Source organism: Prenolepis imparis, unplaced genomic scaffold, assembly GCF_030444845.1.
Source record: "Prenolepis imparis isolate NDT839.2.m4 unplaced genomic scaffold, iyPreImpa1.0 SCAF_1, whole genome shotgun sequence".
Lineage (NCBI taxonomy): Eukaryota > Metazoa > Arthropoda > Insecta > Hymenoptera > Formicidae > Prenolepis > Prenolepis imparis.
Window position 1 is genome coordinate 2,185,904 of NW_028141159.1, and position 18,867 is coordinate 2,204,770.

The following is an 18,867-nucleotide window of genomic DNA, read 5'->3' on the forward strand; positions in this document are numbered from 1 at the left end:
CTTACCGTGAATCATACCCCAGTGTTTCGAATGAGAATGAGGATTTATTGGACCCGGATAATATCGCAAATAAACGTATCGTTACACGCGATATTGATCTTAGTTCCGCTGATTATATTTTTTCACAAATGCGATTTGCACGATCGCCACAAGTTTAACCCGTGATTTTAACTCGTTACCTTGCTGTTTTTAGACGTGGGAGAGTAATCACGATTCTCTGAGAACGGTATATATATAAATTAATAGTTGCTATTCTTTACCCAAAAGGAGTTGGAAAATAATAAGTTAAAAATCACTCAAATGTATATTATTAAAAAATTTATAGAGAAAAAAAGTACTTTTAATACACATATTTTTATTACTCAAACTTATTATTTTTGCTAATTTAATGTTTTAATTAACCCCTGATATTTTTATTCATAGAACATATTATATTAAACTTTGTTTTTCTGTATTTATTTTATATTTTTGTTAAAATTTTCCTATATACAATTTACTATATATATATATATATTATAATATTAAATTATTAAATATAGTTTTTATCTTTATCATTGTCTTTCATCATTTGTCTCTCTCTTTCTTTCTCCCTCTTTTTAATTAATTTTACGAATATATTTCTAAAACGAATAGGTTTCTAAAGAATTATACAGTGCACATTACTAGTACATTAGTTTTTTTATCACATTATTCTTTCTACATAATCTGCAATAAGATTTCGTAATTCTCTTCTATAATCGTAAAAAAAGCCAAGCAGTTTTTTGTTGGTGCAATAGCTCATAAAGCTTATATTGTGTTGACGTATTTTGAGACAGAGAATTCGAAGCAAGATATCCATTCGTGTTTCTCGTCTCTTCTGTCAATAGAACAAGATAAACAAAGAGAGACTTTCGTTATTGTCGACATCCAATGACAATCCGTGAAAGAACCATAGTTGCAATCACAGAATGCGGGCTTATTTTAAAGTTCCGTCCGCTCCTTAAATGTCGAAACTTATTATGTTTTCGGATAAATACAATTATTTGCGAAGGAACATTATAAGATAAAACTTTAATATTTAATTATACTATGGAACAGTGAATAATATTTTTTACGTCATTATTAAGGCTTCTGGGTGCTCACCGCGGCCATATTGGAATCGTGACGTCAGAGGCGAGAAATAACACGTTGAGATTTCTTAGATGTCATTTCTAAATAAAAACATATTTGCATAAAATAACACTTAAGATCTCTTTAATACACTTCTAAAAAACGCCGAAAACTATTCTTTTCCCTTGACAGTCAATCAACAACCGTAAAATGATCGAGATATCAGACTTTTGACATGCGGAATGACTGCGCATGTGCAAAGACCAGACGGACTGGGCCTCATAATATTACATTTTACAGCTGTTGATTGATTATAAAGGGAAAAGGATAGTTTTCAGCGTTTTTTAGAAGTGTATTAAAGAGATCTTAAGTGTTATTTTATGCAAATATGTTTTTATTTAGAAATGGCATCTAAAAATTTTTAGCGTGTGTTTTCTCGCCTCTGACGTCACGATTCCGACATGGTCGGCAAGGTACCAGGAGCCTTAAGTCAGACATAACGTCTCTCTCTAATTAATCTAGTTTTTCTAATTCATTAACTTCGCAAAATATTAATTTTCTTTAATTTATTTAATTTTAATGTAAATATATGTAAAAATTCAACAATAATATGTATACTAAATAGAACATATATAATCGAGTTTATATATTATCGGACAAGTTGATGAAAATAAAATTGACTTGAAAACATATAAGTATTCATTAATTTATCAAATATTTGCGAATATTATGACACAATATAGTTGACATATAATCTAACTGTCAAACACATCGCATAATTACATTTTTATACGTCATATAATTTATAGACGATATTATAATAAAGATGTACCTGTAAGAGAAAGAAAAAAAAGAGAAGAAAGAGATTGACAGTGGTTGTCTGTTTAATTATCTTACGATGTTCTTTCACAAGCGAATTCCATCTCGCGAGTTTCATCTCTTTCGCGAGAGAGAGAAAGAAAGAAAGATAGAGGGGGATGGCTCTTTTAGCGGCTGGAAATTGAACTTTCCAGCGTTATTTAGCAGCTCCTGGCCTTAATCTGAGGGATTATTACTTACTTCGGAACCCGTCTTCCTTGTCACTCTCATTACTCTTCGCTTTCCCCCATCTTATCCTTAAAAAGATACGATCTTGCAAAGAACGATAGCTTGCGTAAGATTTTTTCGGAAGGAGATCGGCGGTCTAGCGATTCAAAATCGTTTGATAAAATTAGATTACGTTGCACGTCTTCGCGAATTATGAGAACGTAAAATCGCAAATTGTATTGTGCATAGAGTATATCGTGATATTTTGTGTAATGTCTAAAAAAATTATAAAAAATTTAATAGTTAAAATAAAAAATTAAGATAAAAATTGCCATAAGATACAATAATAATATAAAATTAATAATCAAAATTATGTGTTTAAGAGAGGCTTATATTTATTCTTTATTATTAACTATATTATTATTTATTAACTATTATTATTGATAAATTAATTAAAAAAAAAAAAATATGCTCCCTAAAGCACAAACCCTATTTTGAGATTATATTTACTCCAATATAAATTCATCTATCTATATCTATTTAATGTAATTATAAGAATAAATTTCTCCTACTACATTTTTTATTTGTTTAGAATATAGATTCGATAAAAACTTTATTCTTACTGAACAGTTTCCTCATCACAAAGTCCTTGTCGCATCCACTTCGAAACTTTCCTCTTAGAACGCGATGTTTCGAGTTGCAATTGCAGCTGTTGCGACCAGTATATATAACGGAGCACGTGCCGCTAGACTATAACTATCTGCACAGTCTGATGACCACTGAAGATTAAGTTAGGCATACATGCATCCTTCCCTGCTAATAGTCTCATACGAGCATTAATGTTGTCATACAATAATCGTGCCCGCATTTCGAAACTATTATCAAGCTCTAACTGCATTTGCAAATCCTCTTGAGAGCTATTTTCCTCTCATTTCGATTATTTATTATTATTATTATTGTTACTGTTATTATTAAATATATAGTTCTGAATTTATCAAAATTATCATTTTATGTTTATGTATTTAAAAATTAAAAATTAAAATTTTTTAGGAGAGAGAAAGAGTGTTTTAAAGTAATATTTTACACTAAAATCCTATAAAATTAAATTCAGGTAATTAACGATAATAAGAAACTTGCAGCCAATTAAATTTTAAAACTTAATTTTTTTGCCATAAGTCTTTATTTGATCGTTATTTAATTATTTAAGAGTTATATGAGTTATATGAGTTTTCCTTCATACTTTTCTTGAGAGATAAACGGTTGAGAACTGAGAAAAAAGATACATTCTATATTATATGTGTGTGTGTATGTAGTATATACAGGATGTTTCTTAAACATATGTCAAAAATTCAAGGGATGATTCTTTGGGTCATTTTATGGGAAATATGCCTCTGATGATTTTTTAAAAATCATTTTATTTCGAAAATACAGGGCGATAAAAATTTACAAGAAATACAATATTTTCACAACAATAATATCATTATAATATTTTCAACACATTTTAGCATTACTGATAACAATAAAGAAGTTCTTTGAACACTGCATTAATAACTTTTACAGGTATTAATTATTTTTTTATAAATTTGTATCGCCCTGTATTTTCAAAACGAAGCGGTTTTCGAAAAATCATCAGAGGTATAAATTTTCATAAAATAATCCAAGGAATCGTACCCCTTAAATTTTTGACATATGTTTAAGAAACACCCTGTATATGTCTTAAATTTTTACAAAGTTTGTAAGAAGAAAGACAGAAGACACAAGTTCTAAAGATCGATCGAAGTATCGACTGTCATATCTAGTTAGTCCTAAGTAGAAGAGACTCGGCTGCGGTCAGAAACGCGATGACGTCAGCCGCACTCGATAATAACGCGTGTCAGGGTGTCAAGAGTGTTCACCAATTTTGTCCGATGCATGATGTTAACGTGATCGAGTTTGATCGACATCGAGTAAAACTGATCAGACTATTATGGCAGCTCTTCGCAAACCCGCTTATTTATAATTTTATATAGATCTTTTTTCATGTATTCTATTGACAAACATTTTAATTAACTAATTGATTCTTTTCAAGAGAAGAGCATTTAATTTAAAGCTTTTGAAGCTTAATGTAATTTGTATATATACATGTACAATCTTTGTGTTAAATTATTGTATTATTATAAATATTATGAAAAAAATATTATAAATATTATATTATTATAAATATTATGAAAAAATATTTTGTTTAATTTATAAATTTTTAAAATAGTTTTTTTCTACTTTATTTCAAAATTGAAAAAACCATTTTTGAAAAAAATTAATTGTGCGCAAAAAAATATTCTGACAATTTACTTATTTATTTATTTTTATTATTAATTCTGGCGGTTTTAAATTTTAAATACGGATTTTCTTCCACAATTCTCTCGGCAAATCGTTGCCTATTACGCAACAGAGCAGCTTCTTTTCGAAATAAAAAGAAGCTGAAGCAAAATGCAGATGTAATTTCCGCTCTCTTTGATATGCTAAAACCGAAGAATCCTGTTACGAAAGAAAACTGCCACGCACGCCTTAAATCAGATCCCGCTTCTTTCAGTTCTTTCAATCGCGATTCAATGAAGTTCATCAGCAATCGAAGGCATGTGCAAATTGGCTTTTGACGTCCGTCGTCAAAAGGATTATCGAGGTTCTTTCCTCGAAGGAAAAGCGTTTTAGCTTAAATCTTCGGTAATTGAGCTTCAGATATCTGCCGTCATCTTGTAAAAAAAAAATCAAATGACTTGCTTGAAGACTGAAATTCCACTAATATCAAATATCAGCTTTTATGAAACCTACTTCTCACTTGTCTATTATTTTGCAGAAAAGTAAAAATCTTCTTTTTTGTGTATAACTTATTAATAAGGTTTTAAATTTTAAAATTCTCTCTCTCTAATATTTTTGCGAAATATTAAATTTAAAGTTATCACATAATTATTCTTAAATTATTAGCATTTTTGGTATATATGTATATAAAGCCATTCACGCACACATACAAGAAATTCTATTTTTAATCTATTATCTATAATTTTTTTTCTAAATTTTTCCAATTTTTTTCTTAAATAATTTTCGTAATAAATTTAAGTAATTTTTCTCTCTAGAGCATGAAAAAGACTAAATTCTGCGAAATAATTTTTTTTTATTTCGTTTCTTGCAATCTCTCTCCTATTATAAGAGATTTTTCTATAGAATTAAAGATTTATTAAATTCTTAAAAATTCTTAACTTCATAAAACTAAGCTTTATCATGATTATCACATATTTTTCATATTTTAAATACCGTATTCTTTCTCTGCTTTATATGTTGCAATTAGTTAAAATTAGAGATATTCTGCTTTTATTTGAGAAATTTCTAAAGATATTCATTACCAAGTGGCGAGTGAAAGGAATCGTGATTCTCGCAACATAATGAAAAAAGATTCGCTTTAATATTTGACTTATTCATCCCGAGAAGGAGAAGCGAGTTCAAAACCGTTATCTACACAATGGCGCAATGAAAAATATGTACATGTGCGTGTATTCGTAAGAAATCGGAAGAATAATCTTTAACGTCGGCAGACGTTTGAATTGCGAAATCCGTCCCGATGGCCTATTTTCTATTCAATTCGTCCTATTTTCAATTCGAATCGATAGCGAAGACCGATTTTAGTCTTCGAATATCGGTCGCTATTTCCTCCGTTTGGAATATGTATGTACGATATCCTCACCTTCTTCCTCGCCTTGGAATTGCTGGCGAAATCGCTTTAGCAATTCCGATGTCGCTCGGCAATTTCCAAGCTCACAAGGTATCCGCTTTTCGTCCACGTAAGAAACATTTCGTATGACTATGACTACTGTTTCCTCGATGAGTCCCGGAAGACGCGTTCCACGAGCGCGCAAAAAATAGGGGAAAGAATCACTTTGTAGAAAATTGGCGATAATGATGTGTGAGCATATCGTTATCGGATGATTTCTAAATATATAATAAATTTAAGATAAAAAATTTGCAAATAATTTTCATGTAACATTCATATATAAATAAGAATTCATAACATATATACCAGGTGTCCCATTTTAAAGGACCCACTCAAATATCTCATTGTCAGAAACACTGCGTTAAATCGAAAAATGTTTCCTACAAAAGTTGTAGGGTTTCGAGGGGGACATAACATAGTAATATTCATATGACCTTGGGCGGCGTCTCCAAGGTAAAATGAAGGTGAGAATGAATTTTGAAAAGAAGAAAAAATATTAGGAAAATAAAAAAATGCTTCAGATAAAAGTTGTTTAAATTAATTAGTAGAAAAAGATGTTATAATAAAAAATATGGGTTTCCATTTAAAAAATTCATTCTCACCTTCACTTGACCTTGGAGGCACCGCCCAAGGTCATATGAATATTACTATGTTATGTCCCCCTCGAAACCCTACAACTTTTGTAGGAAACATTTTTCGATTTAACGCAGTGTTTCTGAGATATTTGAGTGGGTCCTTTAAAATGGGACACCCGGTATACATATATTCATATCAATAACTTAATTGAGAATTTTTTTTAAATTTATCTTTTAATTTATCTTATTTATTATTTAATTTTTTAAATTTATCTTTCACTGTTTGATATTTCGTAAACTTTTTCTTTCGATTTTTGGATCGTACCATTATCGATTGTAATGACACAATTTTGCTAAATATAAACAATAGCTTTAATAACGAATGATCTCACACGGGATTGTGCATCGCACGATTATCGAAGTTCAATTACGCGGGGTCACCGCTAATGGCAAAGGCGAAGATTGCAGCTCGACATCATGAAGTGTTCGTTATCGCGCACTCTAACAAGTGATAATTATCACTAAACTAACTATGAAGTATAACTAGGCTACTTAACATCAATTTCGTACAAACTGTATAATAATAACAGATAATATTGCGAATATTTGTATCAAAGTTTAAGTCGAATAATCTCTGCTTAGTGCGCATGTAAATTCATTATTTATTCTGTCTTCAAAAATATTATTTAATATTATTATTAAATTTATTATTATTATTTAATATTATTATATCGTAAAAAAGTTTATAATTTTTCTATAAATTTCTTTCGATAAATTATAATTTAATTTTAATGTAAATATATATATAATATGAATTTATTTATTATAAAAAAATTAAAATATATACATATATACATTTATTTATTATAAAAAAATTAAAAAAATATATATATATATATTACTATAATATAACTGATACATTAATATAACTTTTACAAAAATTGAGGGATATTTACAAAATATATTCAAATATTTTGCAATTTTCGTTCTTCAAATCAAATTATCTCACAAAAGATGAACTGCGCGAGTAATTTTTTTTTCTATTCGTTATATACATCTACATTGAATAATATTTAAAGAAAAATGTAATAAAAATCTGTTTATTTGAAAATGCACACATTGTAAGGAGGAGTGCAATTACATTATAGAGCGATTCAAACACACGAGATTTCCAGGCGGCCTACTTCGCTTACCTTCAGATAACTCCTCGAAATAATATGAACTTGTGCCATGTGTGTTTGTATGCGCGGATGTGGGGATTTCGTCGAGATGTGTACCGAAGGCTAGTGGCGGAAACTAGGACGCGCGCGACGTAAAGATTTGTTGAAAAGAATTGCAAATAGCGCACGTGGAACGGACTGTGATATGTATGTTTGAAAGGAGGCGAGGCGAGGCGAGGTTTACAGTTTGCGACGCACTTGTTTAAGTCGGGATAAGCTCTCCCTCCGGAAGGCCTCGAAACATCACAACCTGCTCCGAGGGGCAGTTAGCTAAAATACCAATGCGCCGCGTTCACAAAGTAGTAGTAAAGTTTTACAGTTATTCGAACAGTTTAATTAAAAGAACCAAAAAAGTATGGAAAAATAAAAATGAGAGAAATTAATAAAACTTAATAAAAATCAATAAACCTTTTTTTGTAATAATTAAATCGTAAAGACTTAATAAAAGAGTATAATGATAAGTAATAATAACAAAATAACAAAGTAAAGCATTTTTAAAGATAATTGAGAAATTAGTATTTCTTCTTCTCCATTCTGTACATTATGATATAACTACAAACAAAATTAATTTTGGTATATTTTAAATTTGTGACATTTTTCTCTAAGACTCTTTCTTTCTAAATTTACTAAAGTAAAGCCATTAGATTAAAGTCTAAGACATGTAGCGATTCTTTTGCTGTATCAAGCATGACATCATCCTGGCTTTAAAACTTTTCCGAAGAGTAAGTCAAATTTTATTGTTTTCTTTGCTGATGCTGAAAAGCGTCTCGATTCAATCAGCGACTTGTTTTCGCGAAAAATACGAAAATACTCACATCAAAGAGAACTCATAATCTAATCTGCAAAAAGTTTCGCAAAGTGAGGTTGAGTGTGATCAAAGGTTAAAGGAAGCTTTCAACTTCTTCACTGCGTGAGCTTTCCGAATCGCTTCGAATGTAACCTTTTTTGTTAGAGATGATTTCGGTGAGAGATGGATTCGTCATGCCTTGTTTGCTCAATTCAATACACTAGGTGTACCAAAAATCATAGATTGTCCTCCTATATCTATTTAAGAAACTTTCTTTTAAATAAATAAAGAGATAACATTATTTTTATATTTTGTCAGCTGTTATCAGCTACTTGTTTATGCATATTTTCTCTCATATATAAATTGAATGTTTATTGTTATATATTATATAATTTTATTCCACATATTTTATACCTAATTATATTAATTTATTTTCATTTTTCATTTTTTGCTTGTTTCCACAGGATTAGTTTGTTACTGCGGTTATAGAACACATTATATTTCCAGATTACGCCATCAAACGCCTTTCACGAGCGATTTTCGCTATTTTCCGCGGCCGTATTCTTCGCTTTATATCCTTGCTTCGTAATCATATGCCTCATTCTCAGTCTGTTCCGCTTTCATGACCAACCGACCGATTTTCCATCTCATCGCTTGTGTATACAAATAGTATAAATATATCTGTTGCATTTCTATCGGGGAAAAAGGATGTCTCTCCGACGCATCTATATTATTTGCAAATATGCGTATGCAAATTCCGTCATCGCTTAACATCGTCTGAAAATTTTACACGGTCTTTTAGTATAAAGGAAAATTTCCAACAGAAAATGTGATGCCATTTTTTTTTAAGTGAGAATATTTCCCTTTTTTAAAGATTTCAAAATTATGCGATACTCTTTGATCGTTTTCTATAATACGAACAAAAAATATTAAGTTTCAAGAAGAAATTTCGCTTCTAACAATAAGAACAAAAATCCGATTTCAGATTTACTGAAACCTCTTGATTCATTTCTTTATATCTATAATAATGATGATTTATCTATAATATATATAATATTTTATAAAGAAAAGAAATAGAAAAAAATAAGAATATAATAAACAATATAAAGGAAAAATCAAGTTTTGTTATGTAAGTCAAACATTTGTATGATTATCCTTTTACAAAAGCGTGGTATCCGTTTTACAATGTGATATTAAAGCGCACATTCACGGGCTGTTTCTTGAACATTTACTTAACGTAGCTACATTAAAACGGACGGGCGATAAATGATCTAGTCGCCGTAATCTTTCGAAGGATATTTCACCGGCGCGGCGTCGCGACCTTATTTCGCACAAATTACGATTGCGGGACCAGTTGCACCGCATAAGCCAAGATTCATAATTTCGTGCTAAGATTCATAATTATACAGCGACTAAATGCATATTCTAGATCAAACCATAATGCGGATGCAAGTTTTGCGGTAAGGAAGATGAATATGTTGCGCATTGTTCAGCAAAACCATTAATTTGCTCGCTGATCGTAGTCCGGCGAAACCCCAGCATTTGCATTTAACGATACTTGTACAATTAAAGTTGACAAAGGTGCACAAAATAATGAAAAAAAAAGAAAAAAAATATAAAATCGAAATCCAATTCTAATTCACGTCAAAACTTTGATTATACAAAAGTATATCTCGATGTTTTAAAATTTTTAATTGCAATATGTTGAATCACTAGCGGATCCTGAGGGGGGGGGGGGGGGTTAAACCCCCCCCTTGGAAATAAAAAAAAAACAGTTTTGCTGAATTTGTTTAAAAAATATAAGTAAAGAAAAACAAACATTAAAGAGCTATCGACGTCGTTGATGCTGGAATAAAAGCTAATCATGAAACCAAAAATATTAAATAAAATAATTTTGCAAAACCCCCTCCCATTATCGACGTCAGGATCCGCTAGTGTGTTGAATTAATATTCTGTAGTTAGTCAGTTCTAGATACGATAAATCGATAACGTGACGAAAATAACGAAGAGATGAAACATTCTTATATCGGCAAAAGTCCCGTGAGCGTTTATTTGCGCGAGTCTGAAAAGTTTCCAATCTCGCTCGGTACTCGTGTAATATCGAATTTAGTTTCAGCCGAAGCTTCCTACGTTCTATGCCCTATATGTGAGTGTTCATAAAAAAAAGCTTAGCTCGACAAGCGTCTTCCAAGTTTACGCCTGTAACGAGAACGAGCGTAACTTCGGAACGCGAGTTCGAAGCTGAAACAAGGGCTCGACGCTGTACTGTTTTTGTTAAAAGCCGTGGTTGCCATTGAAGTACGAAGTACTATAGAAGCTCCCAGTGTTAATCGAATGTCTCGAACTTTTTAATTGAACTAGCTTGTCCGAATAGTTTATCGAATTACGAGATCAAACCTCATGGATTTTTCTTTTCCGATAAACGAAGAAATATATAAAAATTTCAATTTTTTAACTTTTATGTTATTACGCTCGTTTGGAGATTCCTTTTTAATTACGTGAGAGTAAATTTTAGAACTCGTATATAACGTGACGCAAGTACACATATTTATTATGTAATATATTATTTACTGAATGCTGAAGATATTTGTTGAGGATATATTAATATCTACACACGGTTCACCCGGATTTCTGAGCTGATGGATAACGAGATGCGCCGAGACGAACTACTAAAGTTTAATTGCGTTTGCACTGCTTTAGTGTAATGAGGGAAACTTATTTATAAACTACTTATTTAAAATATGCTAATTAGTAATTTAAAGTTTGAGAACTCTGATATTTCCGCGTTTTATTCGTAATTAGATTACTAACATCCCCGAGTTTTATTACAGCTGCAAATTTTTGTTAATACGAATGCAATCATCTCTCTCTACAAGATATTTTAAAAGATCATTATTTAAACAACACTAATGGGTATCTCTTTAATATTGTCGACAATGAAAAAACAAAAATAAAACAATCAATTATATTTTTAAAAATATAAATAAGTAAGAAAACTTTTAACAGTTTAACAGTATAAATCAATAAAAAAGCCTTTTCATGTGTGTTGTTTTTATTAAAAAAACATCTGATAAAATCTTTAAAGAAGATTTTTTTATTATATTGAGTTTTTTATCCCCTATCTAATTATATATAAATTGTATATAATTTTTAAAAATATTTTATCGATATTTAATTTATATATATTTTAATATACCAGGTGTCTCATTTTAAAGGACCCACTCAAATATCTCATTGTCAGAAACACTGCGTTAAATCGAAAAATGTTTCCTACAAAAGTTGTAGGGTTTCGAGGGGGACATAACATAGTGATATTCATTTGACCTTGAGCGGCGTCTCCAAGGTTAGTGAAGGTTAACCTTAAGTGAAGGTGAGAATGAATTTTGAACAAAATAAAAAAATGCTTCAGATAAAAGTTGTTCAAATTAATTAGTAGAAAAAGATGTTATAATAAAAAATATGGGTTTCCATTTAAAAAATTTATTCTCACCTTCACTTGACCTTGGAGACGCCGCCCAAGGTCATATGAATATTACTATGTTATGTCCCCCTCGAAACCCTACAACTTTTGTAGGAAACATTTTTTGATTTAACGCAGTGTTTCTGAGATATTTGAATGAGTCCTTTAAAATGGGACAAAATTGATATTGGTATATATAAATTAAATATCAATAAAATATTTTTAAAAATTATATACAATTTATATATAATTAGATAGGGAATAAAAAACTCAATATAATAAAAAAATCTTCTTTAAAGATTTTATCAGATGTTTTTTTAATAAAAACAACACACATGAAAAGGCTTTTTTATTGATTTATAAATATAATCCAAGCTTGCGTTTGTTTTGCGATTTCAATTTTCGCGAATGCAGGTTTAACTGAACGCTGCGTTTGTCTGCGAATTAAATACAAGAGCGGTGAAACGGTTGGCCGTGTTGGTAAATCACGTGCGCGCGAATCAACCCCTCTCTGTCTCTCTCTCTCTTTCTCTCTAATCCAATAACAAATGTAATATTTGTCGCTCGACAGCGAGCGTGTATGACGCGCGCAATTTTCTAGTTAGATTTTAATTCATCGCAATATGTAGAAACGGAAGCATATCATGTACATTGCAACATTTTCTCAGAACTGCGAGTTGCTTCAGGTTTAATGCAGAAATTATTCTAATTTTAGAGAAAGACGAGGAAAATTATAATCGTGCTAGACCATATTTTCTATTAAATTTTATTTTATATATTATTAATATAAAATATATCAATAATATCAATGATTATTGTATACATAATTATATATTAAATAATAATCAATATATATAAATTGACACACATAATTTAGAATAATAAAAAAAAAAAAAATAATTTATGACATAGTTATATTTTTTTAATATTACTTGCAAAATTTTCTATTAAAACATAATGAAAAATATATGGGTCTGAATTGTTTCTCCTCGAAAAAGATATCAAGAAACTAAAGTACGATATAAAAATAAGATAAAATATATCACATAAAACACATGATAAATGTTATACTCCTTACAATATTACATGCTTTTCTACATGTATATTTTATTTCATAAATCATTATAATAATAATGATTTATCTTATCTAATAAAATTTTATTATTATTTATTACAGAATATTCATTGTTAAAATTTATTATTATAAATTACCGAATATAAAATTCAATTTTATTCTGCTGTTTATGTTACAGGAGCAAAGTCGCGGCCGCTCTGTTAAACAAACATTTGCAGATCAACGGGATCTCGGCCGGTCTGACCTCTCTGCCGACTGTGGACCAGTCATCACCTGATCCGCAACCGGAAGAGCCGCCGATAGCTAGTAGCAGCAAGATGAAAAGAGAACGGAAGGCAGCCAGAACGCTCGGCATCATTATGTCGGCGTTTCTGGCCTGTTGGCTTCCCTTCTTCCTGTGGTAATGCACATTCAATATCACTTCCTCAACCTTATCGCAAAATATTTATCGTTCTACCCTACTACTACTACGAGTTCAATAACAATTTCACACTCTTGTATTTTGCATGTGTATATTCTTTTTTTATATCTTTTGTCTATATATATTCATAAAAATTCTTTATTTAATTTTATTTATTATTAGAAATATAAAAGAATTTAAGAAAAAACCAATCACAGTATTATATTGAAAATACTTTGATTAATAATCTTTTTAATAAAATATTTTTGTTTAGTAAAATTAAATATTATTTAATAAAGAAAGAAGTTTGGAGAGATATACATATATATTTAATCTATTTAATATATTTTCTTTAATTATATTTTTTTATTAAACTGTAAAAAAAAATTGATACATTGTGACGAAAACATGTGCTTTGTTTTTCTTATCAACGTCATGTGAGACACACGCGCGCAATCTGTCATAGTAATTAACGTTATTTTCTCGCGCTAAATAATGTACAATATATCATATTCGCTTCGTGTTCTGCTTTGCTTAATTACGTAGGTAGAATAACTTACGTGGGGTAAAGCGTTGGCGTGACATTGCGTTATCTCTCTCATTGAGAGGACTTTTAAACGTGCTTTAAAGAGACACACACGTCCATTGGGATTTGAATATGCATTTATCTTTTATTTTTTTAACGTTATTTTTATACTATCAATCCTATTATTACCATATTAAAATATTATTAAAAAAAGAATATTACGCGTATCATTTTACTCTTAATATCATATTATTCTTTTATTTTTTACGCTGTTTTAGAACATTATTAGTAATAGTTAAAAAAGAGGGACGAAAAATATTATATGTCTAATTCTACTTCAAACTCAATAAAAATTTCGTTTGCATAGTAAAGCATTTTAGAGACCAAAATATTCTCGATAAGAATAGAAAATTCGATAATCAATTTCACAAAATGTACATAGAATTATGACTGCATACATAGTGCGTGCGTAAGACGTATGTTTATTCTCTCCCTTTTTGATGCAAACAACACGAGGTGTAAACGAACAAAAAAGATATTGCGGATATTAACTGCAACCTTCGCTAATTGCTACGTAGATACGACCATTTCATCGATCCACATGACTTTTTCGAACGGGAAATATCGTGACACAAATTGAATCAGATACAAATTGTAGAAAGATATGAATTAACGGATAAAAGTAGAGCAATGATGCATAGGGATATAAATAAATAATTAGGTAAAATAAAATAAACAACAATACATATAATAAAAATAAAAATTAAATAAGAAAAAATAGTAGAATAATAGAAAGAGAAATAATACAAAATTTTATAAAAAAATAAATTTTTATAATTCTACAGATTGATGAATATAGAACCATAAACTTAAAATAAGTTTATGGTTATATATATATATATATATACATATAATATTAACAAATGCAATAAAAATGTGAAATTAAACATATTCACCAGGGATTTTATATCTCGAATTATTATTGACGAAATACTAATCAATTCTTTTTATTGAATTCGCGATTATATGATTTTATGAAACTACCGACGATTTTATAGAATTACAGGTGATTTTATGAAATTACATTGATTGTACAAAAAAAGTGAGAATTTTTTTATACTTATTAAGATAGCCTGCAATTCTAAGGAATCATCAAAGAATTTTATATAATCATCGAATTAAGTATTCCTTCATCATAACATATTTTATTTAATACGTAGTATATCACAATAATTGTAATAAATGTAGATAGTTATGCATATGCAATATAAGCAATCATTCGTAATTTTCGATAATATTACATACAGACAATTTTCGAATATTATTCGAAATCTCTATAATATATTATTATAAAAACTGGCAATCAGAATCGACTACATGCTGATTTTATTAGAATTACGACTTAATTAAAATTACAACATGAATGAGTACTTTTGTTAAACTAACAATTCTTTAATTATGTCGATTTTCTCTTCGCGCGAGATCAATCATTTGATCTGTCAATGCATAATTTTTCACCTTTTCACGTATAAGTACTCCGGTATTAACTGCGTTGTTTTCAACACATTGCACTGCAACAATTTCTTTATAGCAGCTGCTGGGTATTGAACATTCTTTCCCCGTTATATTTTAGAATGTTTCCGAATACAAAGGCCCTTTGTATTTTGTTTCGGGCGGAGAAAAGTTCCGACACATTTTTAACATCCGTTCACTGACAGAAGGGTTAAAGCAAAGCTCCCAAGTTTTTTAACATTATAAAATCAAATTTTTCCATCAAAGTAAAGTTTATTTAAAATTAACTAAAGAATATAACTTTATTATTATCTATTCATTCCTTCAAAGTGTGCAATTTTTAAACATTTCTTCTAATGGTTTATTTCTAATGATTACTTATTTCAAATAATTAAAAAATAGATGTTTCGATATTTTTATTAAAAAAAGTCAATTGAAAATTGATCAAAGAATCAGGTTAAAAAGTATGCTTAGTAAGAGACGCTCTATATTATGAAGATTCTAATGAAAAATGGACAATTATATTATTGTAGATAATCGTTTGTAATCTCTGATATAGATTTCTATACTTATTAAATAATTTGAGATCCCTGTGACATACAATACACGATAAGTAAAAGTTGCCGGAGGTCAAATAGACGCGACGCTCGACCTCGCGAAGGTTGTCCATTATTATCGAACGATATCCAAATGAAAACGGGTGGATATTGCGCCATGTCGCGCCGAAATTCCTGAGGGTGCAGTAACGCGGGAAGGAGGTGAGACTCGGTCGGACGGTTATATAGAGAGTCGCGATCGATAGGGAAAAGTAGCGTGTGCCGCCGCCGATCTCCGGAGATTTGCAGCGGGAGAAGCTCGAGGGTTGTGTGCAACCACCTCGAAGCGGAAGAAGGGTGGTTGGTTCCCGGGTCTGTGTCAAGTGCCTTCTCTCCAGATATATAACGCGATCGCACGACGACGTGTCACAATAGACCGACGACGATAGTGAAAGACCGAAAGTCAGCCATTTTTAAATTTTACTCTTTAGCACGTGCATGATGAGGCAAACGCCAGGCTTTAATGGGAATCGAAGGGGATCGAAGGAGATACACACGTGTTGAAAAATTTTTAAATAAAATCATTTGAATATTTATTTATGTATTTTCTCTCTCTGTATATTTTTAATTTTAATCCTTAATTGAATGTGTTTGTTTATGCCAAGCGGAAAGCATGTATATTTAAAGGAAAAACTAAATTTACACTTCTTCTCATTGGCTATCTGATTGATTTTTAATTTTCAACGCTTTTATTACGAGCTTTCAACGCGCGATAAACATTTATCGTTTTTGTAATTAATGGATACCAATGGTTACGTTGCTGTTTTACAAAACACATAGGTACCGCGCAAGATTTCGAAAAAATATGCAAATATAATCCACTCCCATTGCAGATCTGTTATAAACATATTAAATATTAAAATCTGGAGTAAAACGTAGAATTTACATATAAACAACGCCTTTTTAATATCAAAAATGTCAATCACATAGTTGCAAATTAAGTCAATCATATAATTATATAAAACATATAAAAAATAAGATATATAAATAATACATAAAATAAAAAATAATATAAAAGTATAAAAATAAATTAGATATAATTATAATATGAAAAATTAAATAAATAATTTTTACATCAATCTTATATTTCAAAAAGCGTATCCCATTTTTAGAATTTATAAAGAAAAGGATTATGGGACAGGAAGGGATAAATAAAAATAAATAATAAAAATTAATTGTAAAATAGTAATGTAAGATTTCTGTTAGAAAAATGGGGCAATGAAATATTAACAATAATCCCGAAATATGGACACTTCTTGCCCAAGTATTTTTCCGTGTAATCGCGGAAATACACTCGATCGCTTCTCACAATAGTTGGTGAGAAATTCCCCGCGGACATTGAAGAAGTTCAATAATTCGATAGAGAACTAGGAAAGAAAAGTGCAGAAAAATGTTTCAAGATAACTTTAAATCGATTTCGGAAGTCATCAAGATTAGAGAAGATGAGAGAAAGATGAATCCTTCCGGCAATGTATTCGCGGTGTTTTAGTTAGATTTCCATCCAATTTCATATACATATTCCGAATATCTCGGTGAGCTCTCTCGCAATCTCTTTGATCTCCCGCCAGTGATGCATGTCAAAGTAAATCGCGACAATCTGGTAATCCAATGTTTCATTTGAGAGGATTCATCAACGGTATTTAACAACGCTGTTTCCCGTTAAACATTTACGGAAATGTATTAATCCCCGGATATTTCGGGCTAATAATTAATTTGCAATTAGAGAGTAAAATGCGAGACTCTCTTTGTGAAATTCCGAAATCTATTTATTTTTTAAATAATTAGTTTTAATGAAATTTATAATAAATTCAGGAGCCATGAAAAATAATATTTTCCTTTGTGTGTGTCTGAATATCTCTCAAAAAATTATTATTATTCTCTATATTCCGTATAGAATATTTATACGGCGTTACATCTTTTTCCATTATAAATGTTTATATTATCTCAGAATATTTTAATATTTTCCATTCGACGAGCGCGTAGAGTGATAAATGCTACGAAGAAACAAGGTAATTTGCAGCTTTCAATTTCCTCGTTTTCAATTATTATTACACCGTGTGTGTGTGTGTGTGTGTGTGTGTGTGTGTGTGTGTGTGTGTGTGTGTGTGTGTGTGTAAGTGATAGTTCCGTGAATTCCATTTTTTTCTCCATCAGAAAAACAATGAAATTGATTTCTCGTCATCGATCTGGCGACGTGGTATATATTGTCCCGCTATATCTATCACACGGCTATCAATTTTCCTATTTTCCAATCGGATCTTCGTGTTCCTATTACTCCACTAAATAATACAAACCAATATTTTACTTCTTTTTCTCCTTCTCTCTCCGGCCTAATTAAGATACAAACCCTTGACCCACTTTTTCCCTCGCATCTGTTGTGGCAAGCTTTTTCGACTCTATTTATCCCTGTCTGACACGTCTCGAGGTGTCACTACTCGTATACTTTCTCGAGACAAATTGAATTTGTCAATGCAGCAGGAGAGCGTAAGGATTAATTTCATTAATATCACTTTAGACGATGTTTAGATAATCCGAGACGTGAACTCGAGGACGCGCGGAAATTCTATTTATAATTTTATATCTGTCTCTTATGATTTTACATTCACGCCTACACGTAAGTGAACTTAAATGCATTTGGAGCAAAAAATTATTCACAATCGTTATCTATGTATGCCGCAATGTTTCGCGCTACATTGTCATCGATTATATTTTATCGATCTAATGCAGAGTCTGTTGCATGAAAAATTGCCTTGAATAAATAAAGACGTAGACTATTGCATGGAAAGTAGGCAAGAGAAATCAAGTATCGATCCGTAGGAGTTACGTTGCGCCGCTCATTGTTAGAGAAAGAGAAATGTG

At 30.4% G+C, this 18,867-nt stretch overlaps 1 protein-coding gene and 1 long non-coding RNA gene across 15 annotated transcripts in view; one reads left to right on the forward strand and one right to left on the reverse strand.

Annotated features, from left to right (window-relative positions):
* The window catches only part of LOC145941969 (uncharacterized), a 198,158-nt gene that overhangs the window by 46,664 nt on the left and 132,627 nt on the right, over window positions 1-18,867 (reverse strand). The window lies entirely within an intron of this gene.
* Window positions 1-18,867, forward strand: part of LOC145941835 (octopamine receptor beta-1R) — a 71,002-nt gene that overhangs the window by 46,009 nt on the left and 6,126 nt on the right. For all 12 annotated transcript variants that reach the window (XM_083048246.1, XM_083048175.1, XM_083048183.1 and 9 more), the window contains one exon: window positions 13,153-13,374. In XM_083048246.1, the coding sequence (XP_082904372.1) occupies window positions 13,153-13,374 (222 nt within the window). The remainder of the gene's footprint in view (window positions 1-13,152; window positions 13,375-18,867) is intronic.